This window comes from Mustela nigripes, chromosome 1, assembly GCF_022355385.1.
Source record: "Mustela nigripes isolate SB6536 chromosome 1, MUSNIG.SB6536, whole genome shotgun sequence".
NCBI classification, from domain to species: Eukaryota; Metazoa; Chordata; class Mammalia; order Carnivora; family Mustelidae; genus Mustela; species Mustela nigripes.
In genome coordinates, this window is record NC_081557.1 from 41,748,229 (window position 1) to 41,775,558 (window position 27,330).

At 44.6% G+C, this 27,330-nt stretch overlaps 1 protein-coding gene across 4 annotated transcripts in view; it reads left to right on the top strand.

Annotated features, from left to right (window-relative positions):
• SCUBE2 (signal peptide, CUB domain and EGF like domain containing 2) overlaps positions 1-27,330 on the top strand; it is a 70,285-nt gene that overhangs the window by 26,681 nt on the left and 16,274 nt on the right. For 2 of the 4 annotated variants that reach the window (XM_059408651.1, XM_059408632.1), the window contains 9 exons: positions 2,864-2,980; positions 3,932-4,054; positions 6,490-6,606; positions 7,961-8,083; positions 8,467-8,583; positions 8,846-8,932; positions 10,647-10,781; positions 13,436-13,591; positions 14,000-14,206. In XM_059408651.1, the coding sequence (XP_059264634.1) occupies positions 2,864-2,980; positions 3,932-4,054; positions 6,490-6,606; positions 7,961-8,083; positions 8,467-8,583; positions 8,846-8,932; positions 10,647-10,781; positions 13,436-13,591; positions 14,000-14,206 (1,182 nt within the window). The remainder of the gene's footprint in view (positions 1-2,863; positions 2,981-3,931; positions 4,055-6,489; positions 6,607-7,960; positions 8,084-8,466; positions 8,584-8,845; positions 8,933-10,646; positions 10,782-13,435; positions 13,592-13,999; positions 14,207-27,330) is intronic. The other 2 variants (XM_059408642.1, XM_059408660.1) reach the window with 2 other exon arrangements.

The window sequence follows — 27,330 nt, forward strand, 5'->3', positions numbered from 1 at the left end:
AAAGGCTTTCCTGGAGGCACCTGGGTGGCTCAGTGGGTTGAGGCCTCTGCCTTCGGCTCCGGTCGTCGTCCCAGGGTCCTGGGATCGAGCCCCTCCTCGGGCTCTTTGCTCAGCAGGGAGCCTGCTTCGTCCTCTCTCTCTGCCTGCCTCTCTGCCTACTTGTGATCTCCGTCTGTCAAATAAATAAATAAAATCTTTAATTTTTTAAAAAAAGGCCTTCCTGAAATGTCTGGTGATTCGAGGCTGACTCTTCATATTTAATAGTGAAATACTAAAAAGTTAACTGAGTGTTCTGCCAGCCAATAGGCTTTAAACTTGGATGACTAGGCAGTGACTTGGCCGTTTCATTTCGAGACCCTGAAATGCCAGTGTCTAAATGTCTTTTCACTTGGCCAGGCCAGTTTAGGTGGAGAGGAATCCTTCCGTCTCCTGCCGAGGGAACATAGACTTGACCACCAGTGATTCTGGAGCTGGGGAGGTGGGGGTAGTGGAGGTGGGGCTTTGAGATCTCTCTTTTCAGGGTACAGACTTTCACCTGACAGTGTTCCTCCTCCCTCCTGCTCTTCCTGGTATCCTTGAGTCTAGTGCTTTTCTGGTCCCACTTCTTCAGAAGATGAATTTCTCTGCTGTGGCCCAAATAGGGAAGGGGTAGTCACTTGGCTGTGGAATTTAGGAGGGGATCTGAGGGTTTATCCATTTGTTATATAGACATATAATAATCTTCCTATTTTTAACTTCTTCCTCACCTCTGCCTCTAGGGTAAGTTAGCAACTCCAGTTCCTGGGCCTTTCTGGGGTTCTGTGGCTCACCTGAGCTTACCATTTGTTGGTACCCCCTCTGCAGATTGCTAGGGTTTAGCTGTCTGCTTTGTCCATTACTGCCCCTCCTTGATATGTCACTTACGGGATATTTGATGTTTTTCATCTATTGTCTTTGCTTCCATTTCCTTCGTCATTAGGGATTTGTACTTTTATTTAATTTTTTCTAAGATTTTATTTATTTATTTATTTGACAGAGATATAGAGCACAAGTAGGCAGACAGGCAGGCAGAGGCAGAGAGAGAAGCAGGCTCCCTGCTGAACAAGGACCCCCCCCTTCCTACCATGGGGGACTCGATCCCAGGACCCTGAGATCATGACCCAGGCCAAAAGCAGAGGCTTAACTGACTGAACCACCCAGGCATCCCGGATTTGTACTTTTAATTTTAAACACTTTAATTTTAGTATAGTTAATATATAGTGTTATATTAGTTTCAGGTGTATAATATAGTGGTTCAGCACTTCTATATATGACCCAGTACTCAACACAAGAGCCTACCTTAATCCCCACCACCTATTTTACCCATCCTCCCTCCCAACCTCCCCTCTGGTGACCATCACTTTGTTCTCTGTAGTCAAGAGTCTGTTTCTTGGCTTCTCCCTCTTTTTTTCCTTTGCTCATTTGTTTTGTTTCTTAAATTCCACACAATGAGTGAAAGCATATGGTATTTTTCTTTCTCTGACTTATTTCACTTAGCATAATACTCTCTAGCTTCATCCGTGTCATTGCAAACGGCAAGAGTTTGTTCTTTTTTATGGCTTAGTAATATTCCATTGTGTGTGTGTGTGTGTGTGTACACACTACCTCTTCTTCATCCATTCATCAATCACTTGGACACTTGGGCTGTTTCCATATTTTGGCTATTGTATATCGTGCTGCTATATACATTGGGGGCAGTGCATGTATTCCTTTGAATTAGTGTTTTCATATTTTGGGGGTAAATACCCAGTACTGCGATTGCTGGATCATAGGGTAGTTCTATTTTTAACAATTTGAGGGACCTCCATACTGTTTTCTACAGTGGCTATACCAGTTCTTAAGGATTTATACTTTAGGGGCACCTGGGTGGCTCAGTGGGTTAAGCCTCTGCCTTCGGCTCAGGTCATGGTCCCAGGGTCCTGGGATCGAGCCCCGAATCAGGCTCTCTGCTCGGCAGGGGCCCAGCTTCTCCCCTTCTCTGCCTGCCTCTCTGCCTACTTATGATTTCTCTCTGTCCAATAAATAAATAAAATCTTTTTTAAAAAAGGATTTATACTTTTAAAAATCTGTTCACTCTCATGTTAGGTTTTGAGAGGAAACAGAGATAAACTTATACTCTCTGGCATATTTAATTAGAACTAAGCTTTCCCTCCAAGGCTCTACATTGATGTCGCTATGGAAGTAAAGTCTGTAAGTAAAACTAGAAGGACATTTGCTCATTGTTTCTCTTCTCTATAGCTGTGACTTACGAACTGTGGCTGATTTTTCATGTACTTCTGACCATTCTTTCTCCTTTCAGGGAAAGGTAAACCCCTAATCTGAGTTGACTGACTGCTGCGAGGATGAAGTCATTGTTCTACAGCAAGGGAATGGTTGGAGTAGGCAAAGCTTGCCCTCTCTTGCTTTCCCCATTACTTATTTTGAAGGGAGAGGGTTCCGGATTAAGGAGGGACCATATTCCTTTGCCCTGTTCTGCATTCGCATCTAGCTTTCCAGATATGGCCACACTGCGCGGGTCGGTGGCTACGGATCAGTAGGAACACGTAGTAGCTTCCGATCTGCCATTGGTGGGGGGGGAGGCTCGGCAGGCTGGAGACACATTTTTAACCCTCTATCAAGCTTCTCTGGGAGATGTCACTCATTTAGGTGGGTGAAAGGAGCTGCACCGGCTCTCCATTTATCTCACCTGCAGGTGGTAGAGATTTGGGCTACAACTGTGAGTGCACCACAGTGCTTCTTGGCTTCCGTGAACTTTGTCAAGCATTAATTCTGCAGTCTTATCCTCTCTCCCAGCTGCATCAGGGCTCCTTTAGCAAGCTAACTGTCTTTCTTACCCCCTTGTCAGAAACGTGTGCTGTCAACAATGGAGGCTGTGATCGCACCTGTAAGGATACTTCGACAGGTGTTCATTGCAGTTGTCCTGTGGGATTCACACTCCAGTTGGATGGGAAGACCTGTAAAGGTAGCCTGTGCTTCTCCAAGCTGCTAATGTGTGGGGATAAAGGCAGCTCATCCCCTCCATACCTCCAGAGAGACTCCAGAAAGCTTATGATTCATTTCGGTGGAAGCTTTTCTTCCCTGGGCTAGTGGAAGATTATAATTGAGTAAGCTTAATTAGAGCCAACTTAATTACACTAACTGTTGAGAAGGTCAGCTTCTGCAAACATCAGATAACACAGGCAGCGGCCTTATTAGAAAAAAGGCAGAAGTTTAAGAAAACATTCATTTGCAAGTGATAATATCACATCTCATAAATAACAGCCTAGAGATTATTATAGAAATAACAGCCAAGATTTTTATCCAGAGAACTTAATGAATAGCTGTACAATTAACTTTTACTGATGAATAGAGACCTCAGTGACCTGCTAGTATTTCATGGGCAAGAGTACAAAGGCTTAGTTCTTTAACATGATACAAAGCAGATAACCAGTTACCAGATGAAACTGAGAGAAGATAGGATTAATTTGAGTATCAGGAATCATTTAAAAGCTTTGAGGCTACTTGATCATCATATAATTTGCCCAAACAAATGTCCTAATTCCTTATAACTTTAATCATTAATCTGGAATGGAAAGTATACCGAAGGGAGCCCCCTTATCTCAAGAGAGCTGTGCAAGGATGAGAACTTAACAGGACATTACCATTCTTTTCCCATAACTTGTTTCCTTAATGCTAGCCAAGGGTAACACAAGTCAGAATTCTTGAGGGGCTGAGGCACTTGCTTTTCCCAGTTGGTTCAGCCAAACAAGAAAACATGTGTAAGATTGAAAACATGAGCAAATACCCTTCCATGCTTTCACGGGTCTGTTTCTGTAGCAGAGAGGAATGAAGCACGCACACAGTAGCACGTCAGGGATTTGGGGAAAGGCAGACCCATTTCGCTCTCTGATTTGCCCGTGCTTGCCTGTTACAGATATCGATGAGTGCCAGAGCCGCAATGGAGGTTGCGATCATTTCTGCAAAAACACCGTGGGCAGTTTTGACTGCAGCTGCAAAAAGGGATTTAAATTATTAACAGATGAGAAGTCTTGCCAAGGTATGTGATGAAACGTAGCCGGGCTGTGCAATGCCCGCTGGTCAGAGCTGAGAAGACGAAACCCCACACTGGCAGAGACTGGCTTTTTGGGCTTCTGGACGGAGTCATTAATCTAACCTCCAGCCCATGCTTCACTTATTTCATCTGTTGGTAGAATAAAAACACTGATGTAGCTCACAAGTGTATTTTGGACATTAAGCTGTTAATGATTAGAGAACACCTCAAAGCATCCATCTGGTGTGATTACAGCAGAGCTCGCTGCCAGAAATGGCATGGATCACAGAGCGTAAACAGGTTTGCATTAGGGTGTTGAGATTATGAATAATTTTTCTCTTCTAAATTTTCCTTTAGTTTTGTGGATTTTATGACAAAACTTGGTGGCAAAAATATGTAGGTTCTGTTAACATACCTTACTTTTTCCTAGCGAAAAGTTGGGGTCAACCCATAATCAAGGTCATGTACTGGTTGGTCTCTTCCTTATAGCCCTTGTTTTAATGACCAACCAGCCTTTGAGGCCTGGGAGAGGGAGGGAGGGGACTGAGTGGAGGCAGTGCTGGTTGGTCTTCGGGCAGTGTTACAGACCTCCTCTTAGATGCATTGCTCCCACACAAGGGGTGTCAAGGAACCATCTTTAGGGAGCAGTTGTTGTTATTGATAACTCTTTGGGGGTGGTGGTAACTCTTTGGTGTGTTGGATGCAAGGCGTGATTGATATTTTCAGATGAACACCTTTTATGCCTCATGGATATACAGGAAGCTGCTCTCAGGAAAGATGTGCTGTCATGTAGTCTTGTTTCATTTCTGGGAATAAGAACAACCTAAATTATTTTGTTAGAAATCCCAGAATTAAAATCAGAAAATAATATTTACTCTCACTTCAAGTAATAAAAATGTAACATTACCCTTTTTTTAAATCTTACAGTGTGTGACTTAGGTTTCTCTGTTCTTTTTTCTCTTTCTTTTAATACATAATTTTCAGGCAGTTCAAGTATAGCCCCATTTAAATTCAACAAGTTCATTCTAGATGACTATTGCATGGCTTTCTTTCATTGTACTTGGAAAGCAAATTTGATGTTCCACATAATGTTTCAGAATGTATAGAGCCAGAAATACTGTTTAAGCTGAGTAAACATATTAAAAAGAAATTAGAAAAGTGATCTCATTATTTTTGGCAAAGCAACAGCCCGTCATTTGCAGCCAAAGCCAGCTACTGAACAAGTCCACTTTCTCAACAACTGGCTGATGTTAATAACAGAATTCATAGAGTAACATCAATTACTAGGAAAGAAATGGACTTTTTCTTATTTTTCACTGATTGGTCTTGGTAGAAAGAATATTTTCACAAAACAGATTTACTGAAGAAACTGCCAGGATTTCTGGGAAAAGCTAGTGATGAAGAGGTTTTGTAAGAATTTGCCCTTTTTAATTTCATTTCTTCATCCCTCCAGTTTCTTCCAAATGTTTGTTTTTTATTAACATAGTTTCTTATGGCACATTTGATGTTGAAAAAGAGATCTAGCTCTGGGATAGTTGGCTTCCACGGAGCTCTGCACTGGTCCTGGGTTATCCATTTGGAGATGCAAGTCGTAACTCTGTTAAAACCCTCCAAAGAGTTGAGGAAGTGAAACACTGAAATTCTAGTCTACGGGAAAGATGTGAGGACCAGACCAGGGAAGAAGAGATGATTAGACTGACAAAGGCAGCCTCCTAAGCTAGTTTCCAGGACCCCAGCCAGAGCAAGCGATGCCTCCACCTTGGACCAGGACAGGAGGGGCTCTGTGGGACTGAACCATGGCAGAAGAACAAAGCCAAGGGATTGGCCAACAGGATCCAGTTTGGAGCTTAATCACCAAATCTTATTGTCTGTGATAGAAAATCACTGAGGATGTTAGCATTCATGCATTCTTTTAGTGCAGAGGACATTAAAACCCAGTTGGCCTCTTGGGGCCCAAAGACTAATTCTGGAAAGATAAGAATAGGATTTATTTCCAACCCCCAACTGTTTTCTCCTTTCCATTTGCTATAGCTCATATCATCAGTACTGTTGCTTTACCAATAGTGATGTAACAACAGTAATGCATGGGTTAGCTTATCATTTGCAAACCCTTTTAAGGAATGTTATCTCATTTAGATTCATTTAAATATTTTAAATTACTCATCCCTGCCGATAAGCATGGGATAGAGAGAGGCCAACTGAGCTTAAAGGCAACTGCAATTTACAACAGAATTTAGAAATAAGGATTCTGATTGTGAGTATACTTACTCTAGACTGCTCAACATTTTCTGTAACACAAGTGAGCAGGAGAACTGATGGACACTTTAAAAATTCTGTTTATGTTGTTTTTCTTGTTGGTCAGTAAGTGGAGTTATAGACCTGTTCTTTGTACTCACCCCTCAGCGTTGGTTTCAGCTCCCCTCTCCCTTTGACAATTACAGATGTGGATGAATGCTCTTTGGATAGGACCTGTGACCACAGCTGCCTCAACCACCCTGGAACATTCACATGTGCTTGCAACAAAGGGTACACCCTCTATGGCTTCACCCACTGCGGAGGTGAGCAGAGGGTCTAGAGGCAGGGGAGGTTGGTCCTGCCCGGGAGCCAGGCCTACCTCCCACAGTTTCCCCAGGTCCCGGTCAAGTTTCCCGTATTGGGGAATGAGTGGGACATTTTAGTATAGCAGTAGTGAATTCATCGATTCAAGGGAAGCATCTGCTAAGGGCTTAAAAACATTGATCCCTTTAACATGTTCCATTACAGAGCAGAGAGAAGAACTGAGCTAATCAACTGCGAACTCTTTATTGACTTTATTGATGTAGTATATTCAGACCGTGGGAGGATCTCTCAGGAGCTGATACCCTGTCTGTTGGAACTTCCCCATGAATCATAAAGTCACAGTCCTCAGAGAGACTTGGCAGGGCATTGACCATTTCCACAGCCTTGCTGTGCCCAGGAACCAGCTGAGTAGCCTGTTTCAAGATCTGAGCTGGTCTTGGAGCTGGAAGTGGACCATCAACTCCATCTGTCTGTGCTGTGCCCATGTAGCCCTGTGTTCTGATGTCATCTGTCCTGATGCTCATGTAGACTATGGCAAAAATCGGATTTGACCTCAAATGACTCCCACCCTGCCCCCCATGATCATCAGGTTCATTCAACGATCTTTGAGAATACAGTTTCAGATTCTGATTCAGAATGGCTATGGCTTCCATGGTGATCCTGAGTATCCAAATGTTTAACCCGGGGCTTAAATACTTCCTGCCCAATTCTTGTACCCTGTGCTTAAGAAGAATTGGATAGCAGGAATTTGGTGTAGAAAACATCGTCTCTCCTTCTTTCTAATATATCCTTGGCATGGCTACACACATCCTCTTCTAGTCCATCAGGAAACCCCAAGGATGTATGGCCTGAATACGGATGTGTGTCTGGGTTTTGGGTGGAGCTGCCTTCCAACCTGGACTTGGTCTTGGGTAGATGCGGATTAAAGCAAGTAATTTCCCTTCTCTATAATTCAACTACTGAATATGAAATGTCCAATGAGGAGTCCTAACTCTGTCTCCCTTAGCATGTAGCCCAGGAGGATGGTAGAACTTCACATTGGAGGCCTGTGCAGTGTTTGAGTTTGGACGCGTGGAAGTGGAGTGTGTCCCCTTCTGAGCATCCTTAATGGGGGAAAGGTTTGGTCCAGAATAGAACTTGAGACCATCCTGGTGAAGCGCGTGCCAGGAGACCCACAGAGTGGGGAGTGGGGTCAGCTGGGGCCCAGTGCACATCCTGAAGGCAGCTAGCACCTTCCCTTGGGTTAATGGATTTCAACCCTGTGACTTCCCTGCTGCTCCTTCCTCAGGGGAGGAATGGCACCAGCCTGGTCCCCCGCAGGCTGCTGTGACAGGAGAGTGCTTTGTTCTGCAGACACTGATGAGTGCAGCGTCAACAACGGGGGCTGTCAGCAGGTGTGTGTGAACACAGTGGGCAGCTATGAATGCCGATGCCACTCCGGGTACAAGCTCCACTGGAATAAAAAAGACTGTGTGGGTAAGGGGTCCCCCGTCTCTCAGTCCGCAGGCAGCTCTGTCCCCCCGGGGCCCGGAGTGCACCCGCCCTCATCTGCCCCTGATGCTTCTTCCCTCAGTGGCAGCAGCCGTTCTTGAAATAGTTCAAAAACAGGAGATACTTTACAGGCTCTTCAGTGTTTCCGTCTGTGCTTCTGTGTAGGTTGGAATCCCTTCTGTTTTCCTGCATGGGAAAAAAAAAGAGCATGCAAGTAGCTTCTTTACCTTGGAGGGAAATAGTGCCCTGTGTCTTGAGTTCTGTGCTGGATATCAGCCCTCCCTTCTTTCCTTGGGGCCTTGGGTATCTGGGACTCACCTGGAAGTGTCCTGCTCTTTCTGTAAGTGTCTGCTTTTTGTCCTGTCCAGAGGTGAAGGGGGTCCTGCCCACTAGCGTATCACCCTATGTGTCCCTGCATTGCGGTAAGAGTGGCGGAGGAGACAGGTGCTTCCTCAGATGTCACTCGGGCATTCACCTCTCTTCAGGTGAGTGGGTCCCAGTCCCCCGGGCAAGTCCTTGTGCCAGGGCCAGGCCTTCCTGGCCGTTAGGTGTTTGATGCCCTCAAAGAGTTTCCAGGTCTTTGGCCAGCTGCCGCTTGACCACCGGGGAGGCTCATGCTTTGAGACCCCATATGTTGGGCATTTGTCTGTGGTTTCTGTGGCATGGGGGGCGGGAAGCGAATATATCTGCTACCAGGAGAGACTGTAACCTTGCTTACATGTTGACAACCCACATTCTGTCTGTCAGGACTGCAAGAGGCCTACTCTGTCGCCTGTGGCTCTTCCTCTTCTCTCAGGAGCAAACAGCAAAAATCAAATGACTCAGCTTTCGGGGGTAATTACCAAATCTGCGTGTTCTCTCTGGGGTTCACTGTGTTAAAAGGGCTTCGTTCTTAGGGTGCTGTTCTTGGGCATTGGCTTTATTTTCTTTTCTCTTAATCTCCTCTGTGCTGCGAGCACATTACAGGCTGTTCTTGTCCACAGCCTTGGAGCCTGAAAACTGACTCACCACGTAACAGATATTTACCAAGTGTCCACTGTGTGCTCGGAGGCTCTGTGTTCAGCCCTGGTGGGTCATCCTGTTGGGCAGAGGCCCACAGAGCTCTGGGATCAGGAGACTCAGGTCTCCCAAACTCCCTGTACCTCAAAGGCCGAGCAGGCAGGGTGTGCCTGGAGCACATGGCATTGGTGGAGGTAGACATAGGCATGACGGGGCAGACATTCTGTCCAGAGAAACAGTCCCAAACCCTTTCTGTTTGTCAGAAGACATAGAATGAAATGTAAAGACTTAAAGTAGCCTTATCCTCCCAGATTTAGAGATCTCTGTGATTACATCATGAGGACATCAATGAGGAAATTATTCTTTTTTTTTTCAAGATTTTATTTATTTATTTGAGAGAGAGAGCCCAAGCAGAGTGAGGGTCAGGGGGAGAAGCAGCTGAGCAGGAAGCCCGATGTGGGACTCAATCCCAGGACTCCAGGATCATGACCTGAACCTAAGGCAGACACTTAACTGACGGAGCCACCCAGGTGCCCCTGATTCTTGTTTGATGTCCATATTACATATATGAGCAGAGCTAGAGACCCGAACCATGATAATAATACTCAAATATATTGATCGAGCAGTTAAAATATACCAGCCACTGTATTACAGGACTGAGCTGATTTAATCCACACTGCAGTGCTCAGGGAAATGTTACTATTCTTCTCATTAATCAGATGAAGAGCCTGAGGTTCAGAGAGGTAGAATAATGTACCCAGAGTGACTCAGATAGGACACAGTGGAGTTGGGCAAACTGATAGTTACTAGTTATTCAGTTCTTACTGTGTGCCAGACAGTAGGCTAAGCTATTCTTTTTTTGCATCATCTTATCTAATCCTCATAGTAATGTAGGTACCTTAATGTAAATAACTCAATTTTGTCTGTTTTACAGAGGAGGAAACTGAGACTTATTAACTTGCTTAAGTTCTCATCACAAGTCAATAAGCTAGTGTGTGAGTCCTGAGCTTTGGCTCCAGAACTTGACATATAGTTAAGACTGATTGTGGGGGGAGAGCAGAATTTTGCACACAAGGCCCTCAAAGGGGGACCTTTGCTGCCCCCCAGAGCCCAGACATCTTAGCCGCATTTGTTGAGTGCCATCCTTGTCTACTCCCTCAAACTTCTCCTCCCCAGGAAAGCCTTCTCCAGGAGAATCTGCCCTCCACCATTTCCCTCAGCAATCGTGTCCAAATTCAAACTAGGGGATTCTGGTCTTCTTTCTCAGGAAGGCACAAAATTGACCTCATAGTTCATTTCAGTGTTGAGGTTGTTTGGGGCCCTCTCTTTATTATATTTGAGCACTGGATTCATCTCAGGTGGACGAACAAGGTTAACTCTTAGGAGGCTCCTGGCATTCCCAGCCTCAGGGTCATGAGCCAAATCTTTTGTGGTCTCAGGAGAAGAGAGCGGCTCAGGATATGCAGAGTGTGGTGGGACCCAGCCTTGGGATAGCTCACCATTATCCACCCCATCTGGGTCTTTCCATTCCTTTGCCTCTGAATTTCAGGTAACATCTCTCACTTGTTTCTTTCTGAAGATGTCGCCACCATCAGGACAAGTGTAACCTTTAAACTAAATGAAGGCAAGTGTAGTTTGAAAAAGGCTGAGCTGTTTCCCGAGGGTCTGCGACCAGCACTACCAGGTATGGAATCAGATAGCTGGTGTAGGGAGCTTGCTTGCATGTTGGGAAAGGGGCCTGTAACATGCCGAGCCCTTCAGATGGGAACGAACAGTTCAGCATCTCCAGGGACTATCCCCACAGGAGGAAGAGGAGCCTAGCCTAGCACCCCTGTAGAGCTCTGGACTTATACTTTAGGGCTTCCTTTACCAGGCACACACATGGTGAGCCCTGGAGAAACCCAAGGTCACAGCAATCAGTAAGGACTTTAAGATGATTGGCAGTTTGTGACTGTATTGGGTTAAATTTTTTAGATCTCAGAGTTTGCTTGGAATATAAGCCAAAGAAATGAGAAAGATTTGGTTCAGATAATCTCTGATGAACATGGATGTGATATCCAGCTTTCCTGCTGGATCCAGGCTTTGGAGGCAGTGGCTCCATTGGCTTCAGCAGAACGAACACCATCCAAGTAGAACTGGCCTTGTAGAGGAGAGCAGAACCCAACACTCCTCTCCCCCCAGCTCACATTTCCAGTATTATTTTGTAAAATAATTTTAGAGATTAAAAAAATCATGACTCATGTCTTAGGGCTGCTTCTTTCCCCAGTGTGCCATCACATAAATCATACAAATAAATATGAGGCTCACTGTAGTCACTTATGACTGCATATTTTAAGAAACTGAGATGAATTTTGGTACCTCCATTTGATGGAATATTATACAGCTATTAATTGTGTGGGTTTTTTTTTTAAGCTTTTATTTATTTATTTGACAGACAGAGATCACAAGTAGGCAGAGAGGCAGGCAGAGAGAGAGAGAGAGAGAGGAGGAAACAGGCTCCCTGCTGAGCAGAGAGCCCGATGCGGGACTTGATCCCAGGACCCTGAGATCATGACCTGAGCTGAAGGCAGCGGCTTAACCCACTGAGCCACCCAGGCGCCCTAATTGTGTGTTTTTAAAGAATATTTATTGACATAGGAAAATGTTCTTACAATATAATGAGAGTGAGATTTTGTATGTTTAATACACCCAGACTGTGTTAGAAAAAGTGTGAGTAAAAGAAAAAGAAAGGAAGCTGACCATATCATTATAGTAGTTATAGCTCAGTGGGGAGATGACAGTAAATTTTCATTTTTTTCTTAAGGATTTTCCAAATTCTCCACAGTGAGCATTTACTTTATTTATTTATTTTAATTATCTTATTTTATTTATTTATTCTATAAATATACTTATATATTTATGTTTATTTGATATTATGTATATTTATCATTATATATTTTATATAACATAAATATATTTATATATTATTAATTAATTTTAAAATATTTATTTATTTGAGGGGGGAGAGGCAAAGGGAGAGGGAGAGAGACTCTCAAGCAGACACCCCACTGAACATGGAGCCCAGTGTGGGCCTTGATCCCATGACCCTGAGATTATGACCGAAATCAAGAGTCAGCTGCTCAATGAACTGAATCACCCAGGTGCCCCAGAATTGATGCTTTTAGATCACAGGAAAAAAGCATTATTTAAAAATAGTCTTGGTCTTTCATCTCCTTAATGGTATCGTACTATGTTAATTTCTCAGTGTTGATAAATGGACACGATAATGTAAGATGTTAGCATGGGGGGGACTTAAAGAGTATATGGGAACTCTCAGTTCTATCTAAGTGACTTTGCTGAAAATCTAAACTTATTTCAAAATAAAAAGTTTGAAAATATAGATTTGGGAAAATTCAAAGAGAGGAAGTTTCAAAGTATCTGTTTGAGGTTTGAAGTTAGCCTTTTGAAAAGGTAAGGGGACTTTTCCGAGAGTAGGGTGGGGTAGGATTAATTTGCCCCCTCCTTCCTTTGGCTCCTGATGACTTATTGCTTTGAACAGCCTTGTCATGTTGAAGAGGAATGTGATACAGATGACACCTCAGTTGAATAAAGAGTTTAAACTAGAGACAGGTCAGTTGTGTGGATGATACATAGAAGTGCTCTTTGGTTTGGATTCACAGTCATTAGTTAAAAGATCCACTGGAAGCGGAGATAGGGGGAGAGACAGCCAGAGTCTGGAATGGGGTTGTGCAGAGCCCTGCCTTATGCAACACTTCCTCCCATTCTAGATGCCTTCATGATACTCTTTGATTTCCTAGATGCCTTCTGTCGTATATGCTCCTGGTTATTCCAAAATGAGACATCACTGTTAATGTGCTTTCCTGCTTCCCTTTGGGTTGGAATTACTCCAAGCTCAGTTTGCCTGAAAGCAGGAGTTGGTTTCCTTTCCACTTTTGTGCTCATTCCCTGTTCAAAGCCTCAGCTCCTGCTTGGTACTTCACAGTCTGGCTCTAAGGAAACCAACCGTGAGAACACAAGCACACCTTAGCAGACCATCAGTTAGGACTGCAAGGCAACCCCACATCCTGTTTTCCACATAGGGGGCTGGTCAGTTGCACACATCCAGCATTCATCCATGAAAATCATTCTTGAGAGCTAAATTGTTAAGTTATATAGGAGGCTCTTCAAAATTAAAATGTCACTGTGCTCCAAGCTGAGGCTTACAGCGTCTTGGCATCTGGAGTTAATCACTTTGTCCCTTGAGAGTCGTTTTAATGAAATGTTTACTGAGCTCTAGCGAATGTTCAACCGAGTGCTTTGCCAGGATCTGGCTTCCGATCATTTTGTTTCTTCATACAGAGAAGCACAGCTCAGTAAAAGAGAGCTTCCGCTATGCAAACCTTACATGCAGCTCCAGCAAGCACGTCCCGGGAGCCCCTGGCCGCCCAAGCACCACTAAGGAAATGTTTATCACTGTTGAGTTTGAACTTGAAACTAACCAAAAGGAGGTGACAGGTTGGTTTGAAAACAGTCTTTGGTGCCAGGCTTCTCCCAGCTTGCTCCTTATTCCTTTGCCTTTCACTTTTCATCATTCTTGGGGGGGGGGCGGGGGAAGTAATGCAACCATTGAAGTATCTCCTGTTTTTTTGTTTTGTTTTTTCTTTTTCACTCCCAAACTAAACTGAATTAGTTTGGAACCTCATGGTATCATCTGTTTCCTAAAAACTCAAAGATTCCATTTTGGTCAACCAATTTCTGTTTGAATCAAATGCTGCCCAGCCTGCAAGGTGCCCAGCCCCGGGTCTCCCCCATTCTGTCCTCAGGGAGCTGCGGGTGTTGCTGGTGGGTCCTGCAGTAGGTCTGGATGTCCTCACTGCTTTAGCCTGATCTCCTCGCCCACAGCCATCCCTCTTATTTCCATAGCTTCTTGTGACCTGAGCTGTATCGTCAAACGAACAGAGAAGCGGCTCCGGAAAGCCATCCGTGCACTCCGGAAGGCTGCCAACAGGGAGCAGTTTCACCTCCAGCTCTCAGGCATGGACCTGGAAGAGGCAAAAAAGTCTCCCAGGACACCTGAACACCGAGTGCAGTCCTGTGGAGTGGGTCAGGGCCGCACAGGAAACCAATGTGGTGAGTGACCGGCTGGCTGGGATATTCTTGCCAATGGAACTGTCTTGAGCTCTGTAAAGACTCGGGGTCACCAAAAGTGTGGCCCATTCTCCCTGTCTGGGCTCACTCTGGAGAATGCTGTGGACACCCACTGTCATTCAGGAACACCATGTTGGGGCCTATTGTGTCTGCTGGACCAGGAGCTCCCTACTGCCTGGCACAGTGTCTGGCTTGTGGTGGGCCCTTAATAAACATTTTCCAGATTGAAGAATGGAAAGGAAGAGGTAGGGTGATGAGAAGAGGGAGTGCTGACCTTAAGGGATCTGAGGGACAGTGGTCTTTAGAGCACTGTGGTCCTGGGCAGGGGCAGGACTATAGGTGTGAGGCACCCATGAGCCTTCTGCATGCCCCACTGTCAGTTCCCATCACTTCCCTCTGGAACAGCTGCTGGCAGACTTGAACAGTCTCCTGTCCATATTTTTGTGCAGAGGCAAGTCTTGGAGGCCACTTGGCAGCCTTATGCGATCTCTGAGCTTCAGCCCAAGACTACTGGTAGTAACAGTACCATATATGGGTGTGTGTGTGTGTGTGTGTGTGCATGCATGTGTGTGTACGCGTGTGTGTGTGTGTGTTTTAGAATTAAGTTTGAGACGCGGCATTTGAACAATACCAGCTCATGAAGTTCTAGGCAAGGGGAACCTGGGCAAGACATTCTAGGATGGTCAGTCTTGAGACTTGTTTGTTCTGGGCATTTATGGGAGGTTCTACCTTTGTAGGCAATCCCTTTATAGTCTCACTTTTTAATAATCCTGGTAATGATTTCTTGAGTTTTCATCTGACACAAGTACAACATTAAGATGGTACCTGCATTGTCCCATTCAACCCAAATGGTCATCTTTCTAGGCTCGTGTTATTAACTCCACTTAACAGACGAAGCGGAGCTCAGAGGGCTACAGGTTCTTTTGCTCTAGATCACACTGACGATCTGACTCCAAAGCCTGGGCTCTGGACCCAAGTAAGGTGCGTTTGGGTAACCAGCCCCCTCCAGAATAAATTGATGTCCTTTCTCAAGCGTCATTAGAAGGCCCTAGAAGTGAGGCTTGAGCTAAGGAGTAACAAGCCTGTGTTTCTGAAGAAGCAAAGCTGAGCCCAAGGCACTCATTCAGGAGACTTGTCAGCAATAATCCCCTATCCCAAATCTGTTGCTTTGCCAAACTGTAGTAAAAATCAAGTGTAAAATCAAGTGTAATTGTCCACCAGGGGCTGGTTCTCAAATAGTCTTGACTTTTATTCTAGCTGACTCTCTTTAAAAGAAAAAAAAAAAAAGAAAGAAAGAAAGAAACAACCCAGCTGGTTGGTTTGTTCTCATTTAAAATTCTAAGAGTTCCAGTTTCCATACCAAAACGGTGATGAGAGTTGGCTGTTGCTAACCTACTTTTCAGGGTGAGTTGCAGAAAGCTGTCTGGAACAGGCAGGTCAGTCTTCCCACTGGCCCCTCGGAGCTAACCTGGAGCCCCTTCCGCATTTGCAGTCCTGTTAGGGAGAGGCCTTGCAGCCTTGCCAGGGAGCCTCTGTGGCCAGTTAAGAAATCAGGCAAAACTAGAGTATTGCCAATACTACCATGACTGTGCTCCTGGGAAAAAGTCCCAGGAATGAGGATCAGGAGTTACTTCACAGAGGCCTCATGACCATGACAGCTTGTGAAAAGATGCTGTGGCTGTTGTGTGTGTAAATGTGTCCTGAGATGCTTGTCATGCTAAGTTAATGTGGATTGTTGCTGAGAGGCAATGCGTCTTGTCTCAAGAGCTCCCTCTAGCAATGGATGACTTTTGTAGCCCCATGGAACCAGATGGCGTTCACCCTGTCTGATTGCAGTGTTGAAGATTCTACCATGTAGGGAAAACAGCACAAAGAATTACCAGTGAAATTTCTTCCTCCTGCTGAAGGGAGGAGGCATGTATAAGGAGGGGTTGCATATGTTAATTAAAAAGATGCGGGGGGCGCCTGGGTGGCTCAGTGGATTAAGCCGCTGCCTTCGGCTCAGGTCATGATCTCAGGATCCTGGGATCGAGTCCTGCATCGGGCTCTCTGCTCAGCGGGGAGCCTGCTTACCTCTCTCTCTGGCTGCCTCTCTACTTGTGATTTCTCTCTGTCAAATAAATAAATCTTTAAAAAAAAAATAAAAAAAAATAAAAAGATGCGGTCACTGGGTGATGGGTATTAAGGGGGGCATGTGTGGTGATGAACACTGGGTGTTATACCCAACTAACCACTGAACACTACATCAAAAACTAATGATGTACTATTTGTTGGATAATTGAATTTCAATTAAAAAAAAAGAAGAAAGTTGCATTCTACACAGGATAAAAGAAAGACAAGGGCTAGGGAGTGAGTAAGTGTGCAGGGGCAGGGAGTGTATCTAACATTCTTTATATTCCTGGAGTATTGACTGGTCTTAGAACCTCATAAAGACCAAGTTTACTGGTATTTTCTGAACTCTGGATGGTACATACAATGAAGCTATGCCTAGGGTAGTTCTTTTTGAAAACTATTTTCGGGGCGCCTGGGTGGCTCAGTGGGTTAAGCCTCTGCCTTCAGCTTGGGTCATGATCTCAGGGTCCTGGGATCAAGCCTTACGTCTGGCTCTCTGCTCAGCCGTGAGCCTGCTTCCCCCTCTCTCTGCCTGCCTCTCCGCCTACTTGTGATCTCTCTCTCTCTGTGTCAAATAAATAAATAAAATCTTAAAAAAAAAAAAAGAAAATTATTTTCAGTGTCGGCCAAAAGGATCCCCCCAAAGCATTTGAAGTCACTGGAAGGGCAGATGGAATGGTTACATTTTTCCTTTAATGTATTTTTTACTTCATTTCCAATTACCAAAATAGTGTATGTTCCAAGTGATACAGAAACGTATACAGTGAGGGTAAAATTTCTCCTAATCCTATTCTTTGGTAAGAATCACTGTCAGTGGGTTCGATGTATTTTTTTTTTCCATCTGTTTTCATGCACATGTAAAAACGAGATTTTATTTATTTATTCAGTAAATATTTATTGAGCACCTACTGTGTGCCAGGTACTATTCTAGGTGCTGGGAATGCAGTAATTAAACAAAAAGGTAAAAGTCTTAGGAAGAGGGAGCCAGGTTACAAACCAATAAAGAAGGAACTATATTGTGGAGCAGATGGCAGTAAGGGCATATGAGGGGTAAGCGGGGAAGGGGACTAGAAAGTAGCAGGGCAGGGAGAGGGCTGAGGAGGGATATATCCCCCCCAAACGTAGACTATGGTCGGGGACTGTGGTTGTTGCAGAGTCACTCGGAACCAGATGTGAGAGATGGAAGGAAGCAAGCTATGGGGGTATCTGGGGGGAAGAGTCCAGGTGAAGGACACAGCAAGTACCAAAAGCTCTGAGGCAAGGGAAAGAAGGCGAGAAAGGTAGCTGAGGGAGAGAGGGGAAGGGAGAAGGTCAGAGCAGTCGCCAGGGGCCAGATCGTGAGGGAATGGGAAGCCGGGTGAGGCCTCTGACTCTGAATCTGAGTGAGAAACAAAGCCAGTGAAGAGTTTTGAGCAGAACAGTAACAGGGTTTCTGACTTACGTCTTCAAAGAATAACTTTGGCAGCTATCAGCTTACCTATGAAGAAACCATATTTTAAAAATATGTCTCAATATGTGGGGCACCTGGGTGGCCCAGACAGTTAAGCATCTGACCCTTGATTTCAGCTAAGCTCATGATTTCAGGGTTGTGAGATCGAGCCCCGCATTGGGCTCCACACTGGGCCTGGAGCTGCTCTGGATTCATCCTCTGTCTCTCTCTCTATCTCTTTCTCTCTCTCCCTCTTTCTCTGCCCCTCCCCCCACCTTAAAAATATATATCAATACAATTTGAATAGTGCTGGGTTTTGTCTAATGATAGAGTGGATCATGAGCATTCTTCTAATAGAGGAATTACTTTATTCCTTTTGAAGCTTCCTAGTCTGTATTTGTTCTAAGATGCTGGTATTTATTAATGACACCCCCGTGGTGAACTTTTAATTAAATTATTCCTAATTTTTAAACTACAAACAATGCTTCAGTGAAGATTTTGTGTGTGTGTGCATGTGGCCAACATATCTGAAATGTCATAGAAGTCCACTTATTGGGTCAAAGACATGTAGACTTAAAACTTTAATAGATGCTGCCAAATTATCCTGCAAAAAGACCATTCCTCTGTAGACTCCCTCCAACCTTGTAGCTGAGAGCTCATTGTCCCACATCATTGCTAACATGGGTGGCTTGCCATGGATTTTTTTTTTTAGATTTTATTTATTTATTTGACAGACAGAGAGAGATCACATGTAGGCAGAGAGGCAGGTAGAGAGAGAGAGAGAAAGAGGAGGAAGCAGGCTCCATGCAGAGCAGAGAGCCCGATGTGGGGTACTATCCCAGGACCCTGGGACCATGACCCGAGCTGAAGGCAGAGGCTTTAACCCACTGAGCCACCCAGGTGCCCTGTCATTGATATTTTTAATTTTTGCAAATCTAATAAGCAAAAATGATAGTCAAATGTTAACTTGTTTTTCTTAGATTATTTAGTAAAACTGAGTATGCTGTCATATGTCTGTGGACATTTGGTTTTCTCATTCTGAGAGTATCCACATTCTCTGCCTATTTTTCCACTGAATTGTTTTCCAATATCACTTAAAAATTAATTTTGAAGTCCCAAGTCTTGTCAAAGAACATAATCACTTCTGACCAATTAAACTCTTTTTATAATCATTTTGCATAGGAAGGTCTCATTCATTTAGCATTTAAGGACTTTGGGGATAGCCTGCTGCAGGTGACCTTTATATTATCTGTGTTCAATTCTAGCAAGATGGAAAAAAATTAGTGATTATATTCTCTGAGGAACAAATTCCTTAATCTCCATAGTAATTCCTAAAGTCCTTTATATCTAAAGAAAAATTAATGATGACATGGATTTCTATTTTTCTTTCATAGCTATATCCCTTCATAAAGGGTGAATTATTTAAGGTCTGTACTTGCCTAAATATGTATTTTCATATTTTATTATTCTTAAAACTTTCTAAAATTTTTAGAAGACACAGCCAGGCAGCTGGCAAACCAGGAAAGCATTTTGTGCCTAGGCTCTTGAGAGAGACTGGGAGGGTTTAATTCAACTCTCAAGAGCAGTAGCTTCCATGTGAAGCAGTTGAGAAAAATTAATTCCACCAGTATATATTCAGATACCACTCTGGGCCACTCTGATCTTGGGATGAAACAGTGAGAACATAAAGGGTGGGGAGCCGGCCTGTATGACATTCACATTCTTACAGGACATGGACAATTAAAAAGTAAAGAAAAAGGTAGTTTCAGAAGTTGTAAGTATTATGAAGATAAAAGTACAGAAAAGGACAGAGTGGAGGAGGGATTACTTCCCACAGGTGTTCAGCAAGGCTTTCAGAGCAGGTGACATTTGATCTAACTGAGAAGGAACTAGCCTTGTAAAGCTCTGATGGGGGCAGAGGGTATTCTGGCTGAGGAGGGATCAGCAGGTGCAAATGACCTGAGGCAGGAATGAGGCAGGCATTTTCTATTTAATTTTTTCAGAATTGAGAAATTATTTGCAATCGAACAGGCAGAAATTTTCTTTTCTGTTTAAATCATGGAAGATATAAAGTCTGTATTAGCAATATAAACCAATATTAGACCAATACTTACCATACAAATGGGGTAGGAAATTCTTTTGATTAAAAGAGTTTAAAAAACATAATTTAGGGAATACCTGGGTGGTTCAGTCAGTTAAGTGTCCGACTCGTGATTTCAGCACAGGTCATGATCTCAAGGTTGTGAGATCGAGCCCTCTGTGGGACGCTGTGGTTATGGAGCCTGTGTTAAGATTCTCTCTAACCTCTCCCTCTGCCCCTCCCCACCCCATTCACTCTCTTCCTTTCTCTCTCTCTTTCTTTTTTTAAAATTAATTATTTTTATTAACATATAATGTGTTATTTGCCCCAGAGGTACAGGTTTGTGAATCATCAGGCTTACCTATTTCATAGCACTCACTACCTTTCTCTCTTTCTAACCCCTCCCCAAAACCCACAACAAAACAAAATATAATTTAGTAAAATGTTGACATTTATTGAGCACTTACAGTGTGTTTAGCACTGTGCTAAGCACTTTACATATATTATCTCATTTGATCCTCATTGCAAGTCTATTTTGCATCATGCCTTTTTTTAATAGATAAGGAAACTAAGGCATAAGAAGGTAAGGCGTTTTCCCAGGGTCACCCAGCAAGTAAGAGGCAGTGCCGGGGTTTCCACTCCAGATCTGTCTCAAGAGCCTGTGTTCCTAACTCTCTCAATGGGAATGCTTTCTCTTCTGGGTACAACTCCAATAGCACTTGTATGGAGAACCCTCCATGGGCCAGATTCGTGGTGGGTGCTGAGGAGACCTTTATAAATAAGACAACATCCCTCTCGGGGTGCCTGGGTGGCTCAGTGGGTTAAAGCCTCTGCCTTTGGCTCAGGTCATGATCCCAGGTCCAGGGGTCAAGCCCCGCATCAGGCTCTCTGCACAGCAGGGAGCCTGCTTCCTCCTCTCTCTGCCTATTTCTCTGCCTACTTGTGATCTCCATCTGTCAAATAAATAAATAAAATATTAAAAAAAAAAAAAAAGACAACATCCCTCTCAAGTCACACTTGGTCTTCCCAGGGAAGGGTTAGAGAAGCCTTCCCTAGAGAGAAGGAGGCTAAACTGAGTTTTGAGGGATACATAGGTGGCGCGTCCATGGAGAGAAGTATTCAGGCAGAGGAGTAGCCTTGGGGAATGTGACTAAGCAAGATGGACCCAGGAGGTGATTGATACCTCAGTACCACTAAACCTCGAGCCCAAGGCGGGATGTGATAGGCGGCTTGGTTTCTAGGAGAAGCACAGTAGGTCATGAGAGACCTTGTGTATGCTGCTAAGGAGTCTTGGCTTTAATATCTAGGTGACAAGGTGCCATGAGAGGGTTGAATCAGGGAATGGGTCAGGTTGTATTTGAATTCTAGCAAAATTTCATTTGCTGGATTGAGAGTTAGGACCAGAGGCAGAAAACCTAGCTTGGAAGGTTCTGAATGCTTTGCATGAGAGATGTTGAGAACATGATGACACGAGACGTGGTCTAGAATAGAGATGGACTGGATGGACTAGAAAAGAAGCAATAGATTCTAGAAATATTTAGGAGGAAATGCGAGTAGCATTTGGTAATAAATTAGATTGGGGACTTAGAAGAGGAAAGATCTGGGATGAGCTCAGAGTTTTCTGATTTTGCCTCTGATCCATCCCTTAGTTCCCATGTGTCCCTCATCTCACCCGGCCCTGTTTCATATGCAGGAGGCATGGAGAGAAAGCCTGTGGGTTGGTTGAATGGTTGGATGAATGTGATCACTGGAGAAGAAATAATCAGAAAAGATTTATAGGAAAAGCAGGAAAAAATAGGCCCTTGAGAGAAAGCCCAAGGAAGAAAAAAATTCAGATGCAGAAAAGGAGACTGAAGACTGAGGTCGGAATCAAAGACACCAAAAGGAGTGCCGGGAGCCAAGTCAAGGAGACTCTGGAGTCAGGGAGGGAAGCAGTCAGAGAAGCACTTCAGGAAGGGGAGCCTGACGGTAGGCTGGGACAGGGCTGAGACAAGGAGGAAGGAACACAGTCAAGGGAAGTCGTTGGAAGGTTATGGGAGGAATCTAGAGATGGCAAGGATCAAAGCACTCTGGTGCCGCAGGGATAGAGATTAGCCGATGGACCAAGGGAACACAGCTGCAGCATGCTGCAGCTGACTGACTGATGGAGCAGGGAGGAAAGGTCTGGAATAATAACTACGGGCTGGATTGCAAAGGTTGGAGGCTTGGAGACCGGGGGAGCAGAGATGCTGTTTGCCAGAGGGGTAGAAATAACTGGGCAAGGAAGGGAAGGGAAGCAGCCCCCTTGAGCACGTTGAGTTTAAGTTGCAACAAGACTTCCAGACAGTGATGTCCACGGGCTTCTGGGAATCTAGGGAAATGACTTTATCACGTGCAGACCAAACCTCCGGTCCTGCATCTGTCCACACATACTCCACCCTGCTTCCTCTTAAAATGGATGAACAGCCCATGTTCCGACGAAGGCCAGCTCTTCTACTTGGTCTCTGGAGCCCATCTGCTTTCCTCTTCTCAAGAACATCGCTCCCGTTGTTGTCCCCACTGACCCCTCAGCTCAGCATTCTTCCTCCCTCCTGGGTCATTGCCAACAGCACACCAACCTATCTCCTGTCTTAAAAACCAAACAGACCCTCCTTTGACTTCATGCTTCTCTCCAGATACTGCCTCATTTCTCTGACCCCCTGTAGAGCAAAATTCCTTAAAAGAGTTGTCTACACCCGCTGTATTTGCTTCCTCCCCTCCCATTTTCTCCTCCGCTCTAGCCAGTCTGGCGTTTGTGTTCCCAGCGTCTCTACTGAAACTGTTTTTCCCGAGGTTTCTAACTGCCTTTATGTTACCAAACTCAATTGCTGACTCTCATTCAAATATTGGGGATACCCTCTCCTTCTCCCAGAAACACCCTCTTCTCCCGGGGTTCAGACAGCACACTCTTCTGGTTCTCCTTTTGCCTCCTGGGCTGCTCCCTTTTTACTTCCTATGTTGGTTCTCCCCTCATTTTTGATCTCTCAACACTGGGTATCCCTGGGCTCAGTCCTTCACGCTGTCCTACCTGACCTCATTCACTGCCACCACCATGCGCTGGTACACACACACTGAAAATAATTTTTTTTTTTAAAGATTTTATTATTTGACGGAGATCACAAGTAGGCAGAGGCAGGCGGTGGGGAGGGGGGGAAGCAGGCTCCCTGCTGAGCAGAGAGTCAGATGCCAGGCTCCATCCCAGGACCCCAGGATCATGACCTGAGCCGAAGGCAGAGGCTTTAACCCACTGAGCCACCCGGGCACCCCAAAGTAAAATATTTTTGAATTTATGAGCGTTTACTTATTTAAAAACTACATACTGCTCTATTGGCTAATGTATTATGTACATGATTTTAAAAGGAGGTACAGATTAAACAAAAAATTTAAAATAACTGGTTCGCATCTTTAGGTACCACATTTATAGTCTGGCAAGGTCCATTGCTAGCAGTAGAGGTTGTAAATCCATCTTTCTTTTTTTTTTTTTTTTTAATAATTTTTTTTTTTAAGATTTTATTTATTTAACAGACAGAGATCACAAGTAGCTGGAGAGGCAGACAGAGAGAGAGAGGAGGAAGCAGGCTCCCTGCTGAGCAGAGAACCCAATGCGGGGCTCAATTCCAGGACCCTGGGACCATGATCTGAGCCGAAGGCAGAGGCTTTAACCCACTGAGCCACCCAGGCGCCCCTCAATCCATCTTTCAAATAACCTCTTTGTTCATTGCTGGTGTTTTGGCTCAGCTCTTGTCAGATCTGATTTCTGTTTCCGTGTTGTGATATTTGACAAAGAACTCATCCTGGAGTAAAAGTTGCATTTGCCCGGCACTTCCCTGCCCCTCACCTGGGCTTGCATTGTTGGTTGTACCTTCGGGCCAGGGTTTTTGCAGGATTTTCTCAAGTTGCTGGCTATTTTGTACCAGTTAGTTTGGTTGAAGGTGGATAATACAATCCGGAGACCTGTTCAACCAGGCAAATTACAATTCTCCATACATTGAAAAGAAGCCACGCAGTCAGGACCTTCCCACGTCCAGAGCTGGGGAATGCCCATCCTTCTTTCCTTGGAGATCTTGTATCTTCATGTGTATCTATGCCTCACGAGATGTGGACTGACGGAGGGACCTGTCTGACACCATACACTGAACCAGTGAACCTTTCCTTTTTTCTTATTTTTAGGTAAAAATAACTAGGCATAGCATGAAAAGGCTTTGCCCACACCCAAGGGATCATTTCGTAAACCCCTGAGGTGTAGTGTTCGACCTTGCGGACCCCTGGTAAAACCAACGCCTTCTCAGTATCAGCACTCGCCTGGCCAACAGGCATCTTCAACTCAGCGTGTTCTAAACAAAACATTTTATCCTCTTCCCTCCCTTTCAAGTAAGACCTGCTTCTCCCTCATCTCAGTAAACAGCACCTCTCTTTATCTCGTTGCTCAAATGAAAAATCTTCACATTCTTCTCGATCTCTTTCATTCTGTCACCCTCCTCACCCAGTCCATTAGCAAATTGTCATATCTGCCTTCAGATTATATTCTGACTCTAAGTAGTTTCGTCTTCCTCCATCATGACCACTCTTATTCCAAACCACCAACATCCTGGGCCCAGTCTGTGGTGACAGGCTCTGAGTTGTTTCCTACCCTTGCCTGACTCCCTGTGTTCTCTGCATAGCAGCCAGAAGTTCTGTTGGAAACTTAAGTCAGACCAGGCCATTCCTCTACGTAAAACCTCCAACACGCTTTGAGTAAGGTCTACGTTCCTTACCAGGACCTTCAAGAACCTACATCGTCTGGCCCTTGCTTGCTTTTTAGTATTCCTCTCCTATCATCCTGGCCCTTCCACTCTGTTCCTCCTACACTGGCATTTTTTGCTATTAAGCAAATACCATTGCAGGATCATTTCGCTCCTTTCAGTCTGATCTCTGCTCAGAGAGGAAAGCCTGGCCCCTCTTCTGAGACCACAAACACACGGACTTCACCCCCACCACCCTGCCGTCCCTTCTTTACCTTGTTTTGCTTTTCTTCATCATACTTACCTCTCAGTAGCATTCTACTCTGTATTTGTGTCCATATCCTCCACTAGAATGAGAATCCCTTTAGGGCAGGGCCGTGTCTGACTTCTGTGTGATAGCTCCAGCTCCATTCAGAACAGTACTCTGCACATAATCAGTGCTAAGTATTAAACGGAATTAATGGATTTTCCTAGGGACAACAGGTGAAATCTCAAGGATAACCACCCACATTAAGAGAAAAGAGGGCAAGGGCACATGTCTGGAGAAATACTCAAATTGAGGGCAGAAGGGTTACTCGCAAGGAAGTGACATCTCGGCCCCCATTAACTAGATATGACAAGAACATGGCAGGCCCTGGGGAACCCAGCCACGAAGGCGGCAAGCTGGACTCAGCTCTCTGCCCCAACTCTAGCAAACCTGAACACACACCCAAAACCTGGACAGATAGGATGGCTCAGCCTCTGAGGCAAGGGGCTGCTCTCCCCTGTTACCCTGAAACACTCATTTAAGAGGGTTTTGAACCAGGATCCCAAGGCTACCCTATGGTCTTAGCCTCTGAGCTCTGACAAAGCAGCGGTTCCAGAGCGCCCTGGGAATCCACGTGGGCTGCTTGTGGCTTTCCTTCAGAAGTCAAGGCGTGACTCTTAAGAAAACAGTCAGATGCTAGAGAGTGACCTCTTTTATTAGGTTCACCATCTTCGCCACAGAGAGACCATAGTGTTTGTCCATAGCCTGAAATACTCAAAGGCCATGGTGTTGAAAAGAGGGTGAGCCTTCAGGTCTCTTTGTCAACATTAATCCTGGTCCCTGCCAGTCTCTCCCTTTTGCATCAGAAAAGTTTTCTTGTATTTTTTTTTTTTTTTTTTTTTTTTAAAGAGAGGGAGAAAACAGCTGTGTGGGATTCGAGAATGGGATTTTAATGGTCGCTGAAGACACACAAAAGCTTTGCTGTGATCCTGAAGTGTTTTGGGGCAATTGACTCCTTTGTTTAGGGCAGCAAAACAAGCGGCTGCTCAAGGAGAAAAGAGAACCAACTGGAACGCGTGATTGAGGTCTCTTCAGGCCAGATCTTCAGCACATTTGCAAAAAGCAGCTTTCAGGCATCTCTCAGAGTTCCTCTTTGCTGTTTAGCTCATCTTTACCTTGCGAAAGAAATTAAGTTGGAAGGTGCTTGGCAGGAATGATTTCTGTAGGTCTTTCTGGAATGAAAATGGAAGCCGTGAGCAGCAATGTGAGTTTGTTTCTGTGAAGCGAGACTTTCACGGGGAGAAAAAAGAGCAGGTGCCCTCCCTTCGGCAGGCTGGCCCGAGGGGCATTTCTCAGCTCTTTGCTCAGCTGGAAAATTGCAACAGATATGGGACATTGTGAGGCTTCTCAAAATGTAACCTCGAAATGTCTTTGGGGGGTATAAATACTTCTAACGAAGCTAGCAGATGCCCAGAGCAGTGGGAGCCCATCCAGTTACGCTTTCCAGGGAGAACCAGAGCCATGCTGGCGCACCCGTGGAGAGGACCCATGTTCCGCCAGAGGAACTACGATCATGCGATCTGACTCCAGGTTAGGGTTAGTGAGGCTTGACATCATCGCCATCATCTGGCGTTTTCCTGTTAGCCAATAGAATGTTACAGAAATGGCATTGGCTTGGCTAGAGGAGATCTGGATAGCCTCGGTTTTATTTACTTTGTGCCAGCCTTCAGGACACTTGACCCCATAGAGCCATGGGGGAGCTATCCTCTTCCTCCTGGACTGTGGGCCCTCGGAGAGTCAAGTGGGACACAGGATAAGAAGTCATGAATTCCTAGTATATAATTCAGCCCAACTTTTCATGGGAGATGAGCTGAAACAGAGTCATCAGGGAAACCACTATCCAGGGAGACTGTATTTAGAGACCAGGTCTGAAATTATAAGCTCTGTCCGCCACAGGTCTGTGCATCAGACTTGTTATAGTGTTGTTTGCTGACATAGCAAGAGCTTCGTTCACTTCTAATTTTTTTAATATGATAAATAAAAATGATGCATGAATATTATGACAGAAATCCAAACAACATAAAAAAGCATTAAAATGTTAGATTTTAGAGTAGACTTTATTGATTGATTGCATTTAGTTGTAGACCTAATATTTGAAATGTGACATATTTTAGCTTATGATTTTGAAAAGTCTTGCTTTGGGCTTTTTTTTTTTTTTTTTTTTAAGATTATGAAGAGAATACTGAAAAGACATTTGTAGGGGCGCCTGGGTGGCTCAGTGGGTTAAGGCCTCTGCCTTCGGCTTGGGTCATGACCCCAGGGTCCTGGGATCGAGCCCTGCATCGGGCTCTCTGCTCCGCAGGAAGCCTGCTTCCTCCTCTTTCTCCCTGCTTGCCTCTCTGCATACTTGTGATCTCTGTCTGTCAAATAAATAAGTAAAATCTTAAAAAAAAAAAAAAAAAAAAAGAAGAAGAAGAAGTAAAGACATTTGTAAGAATG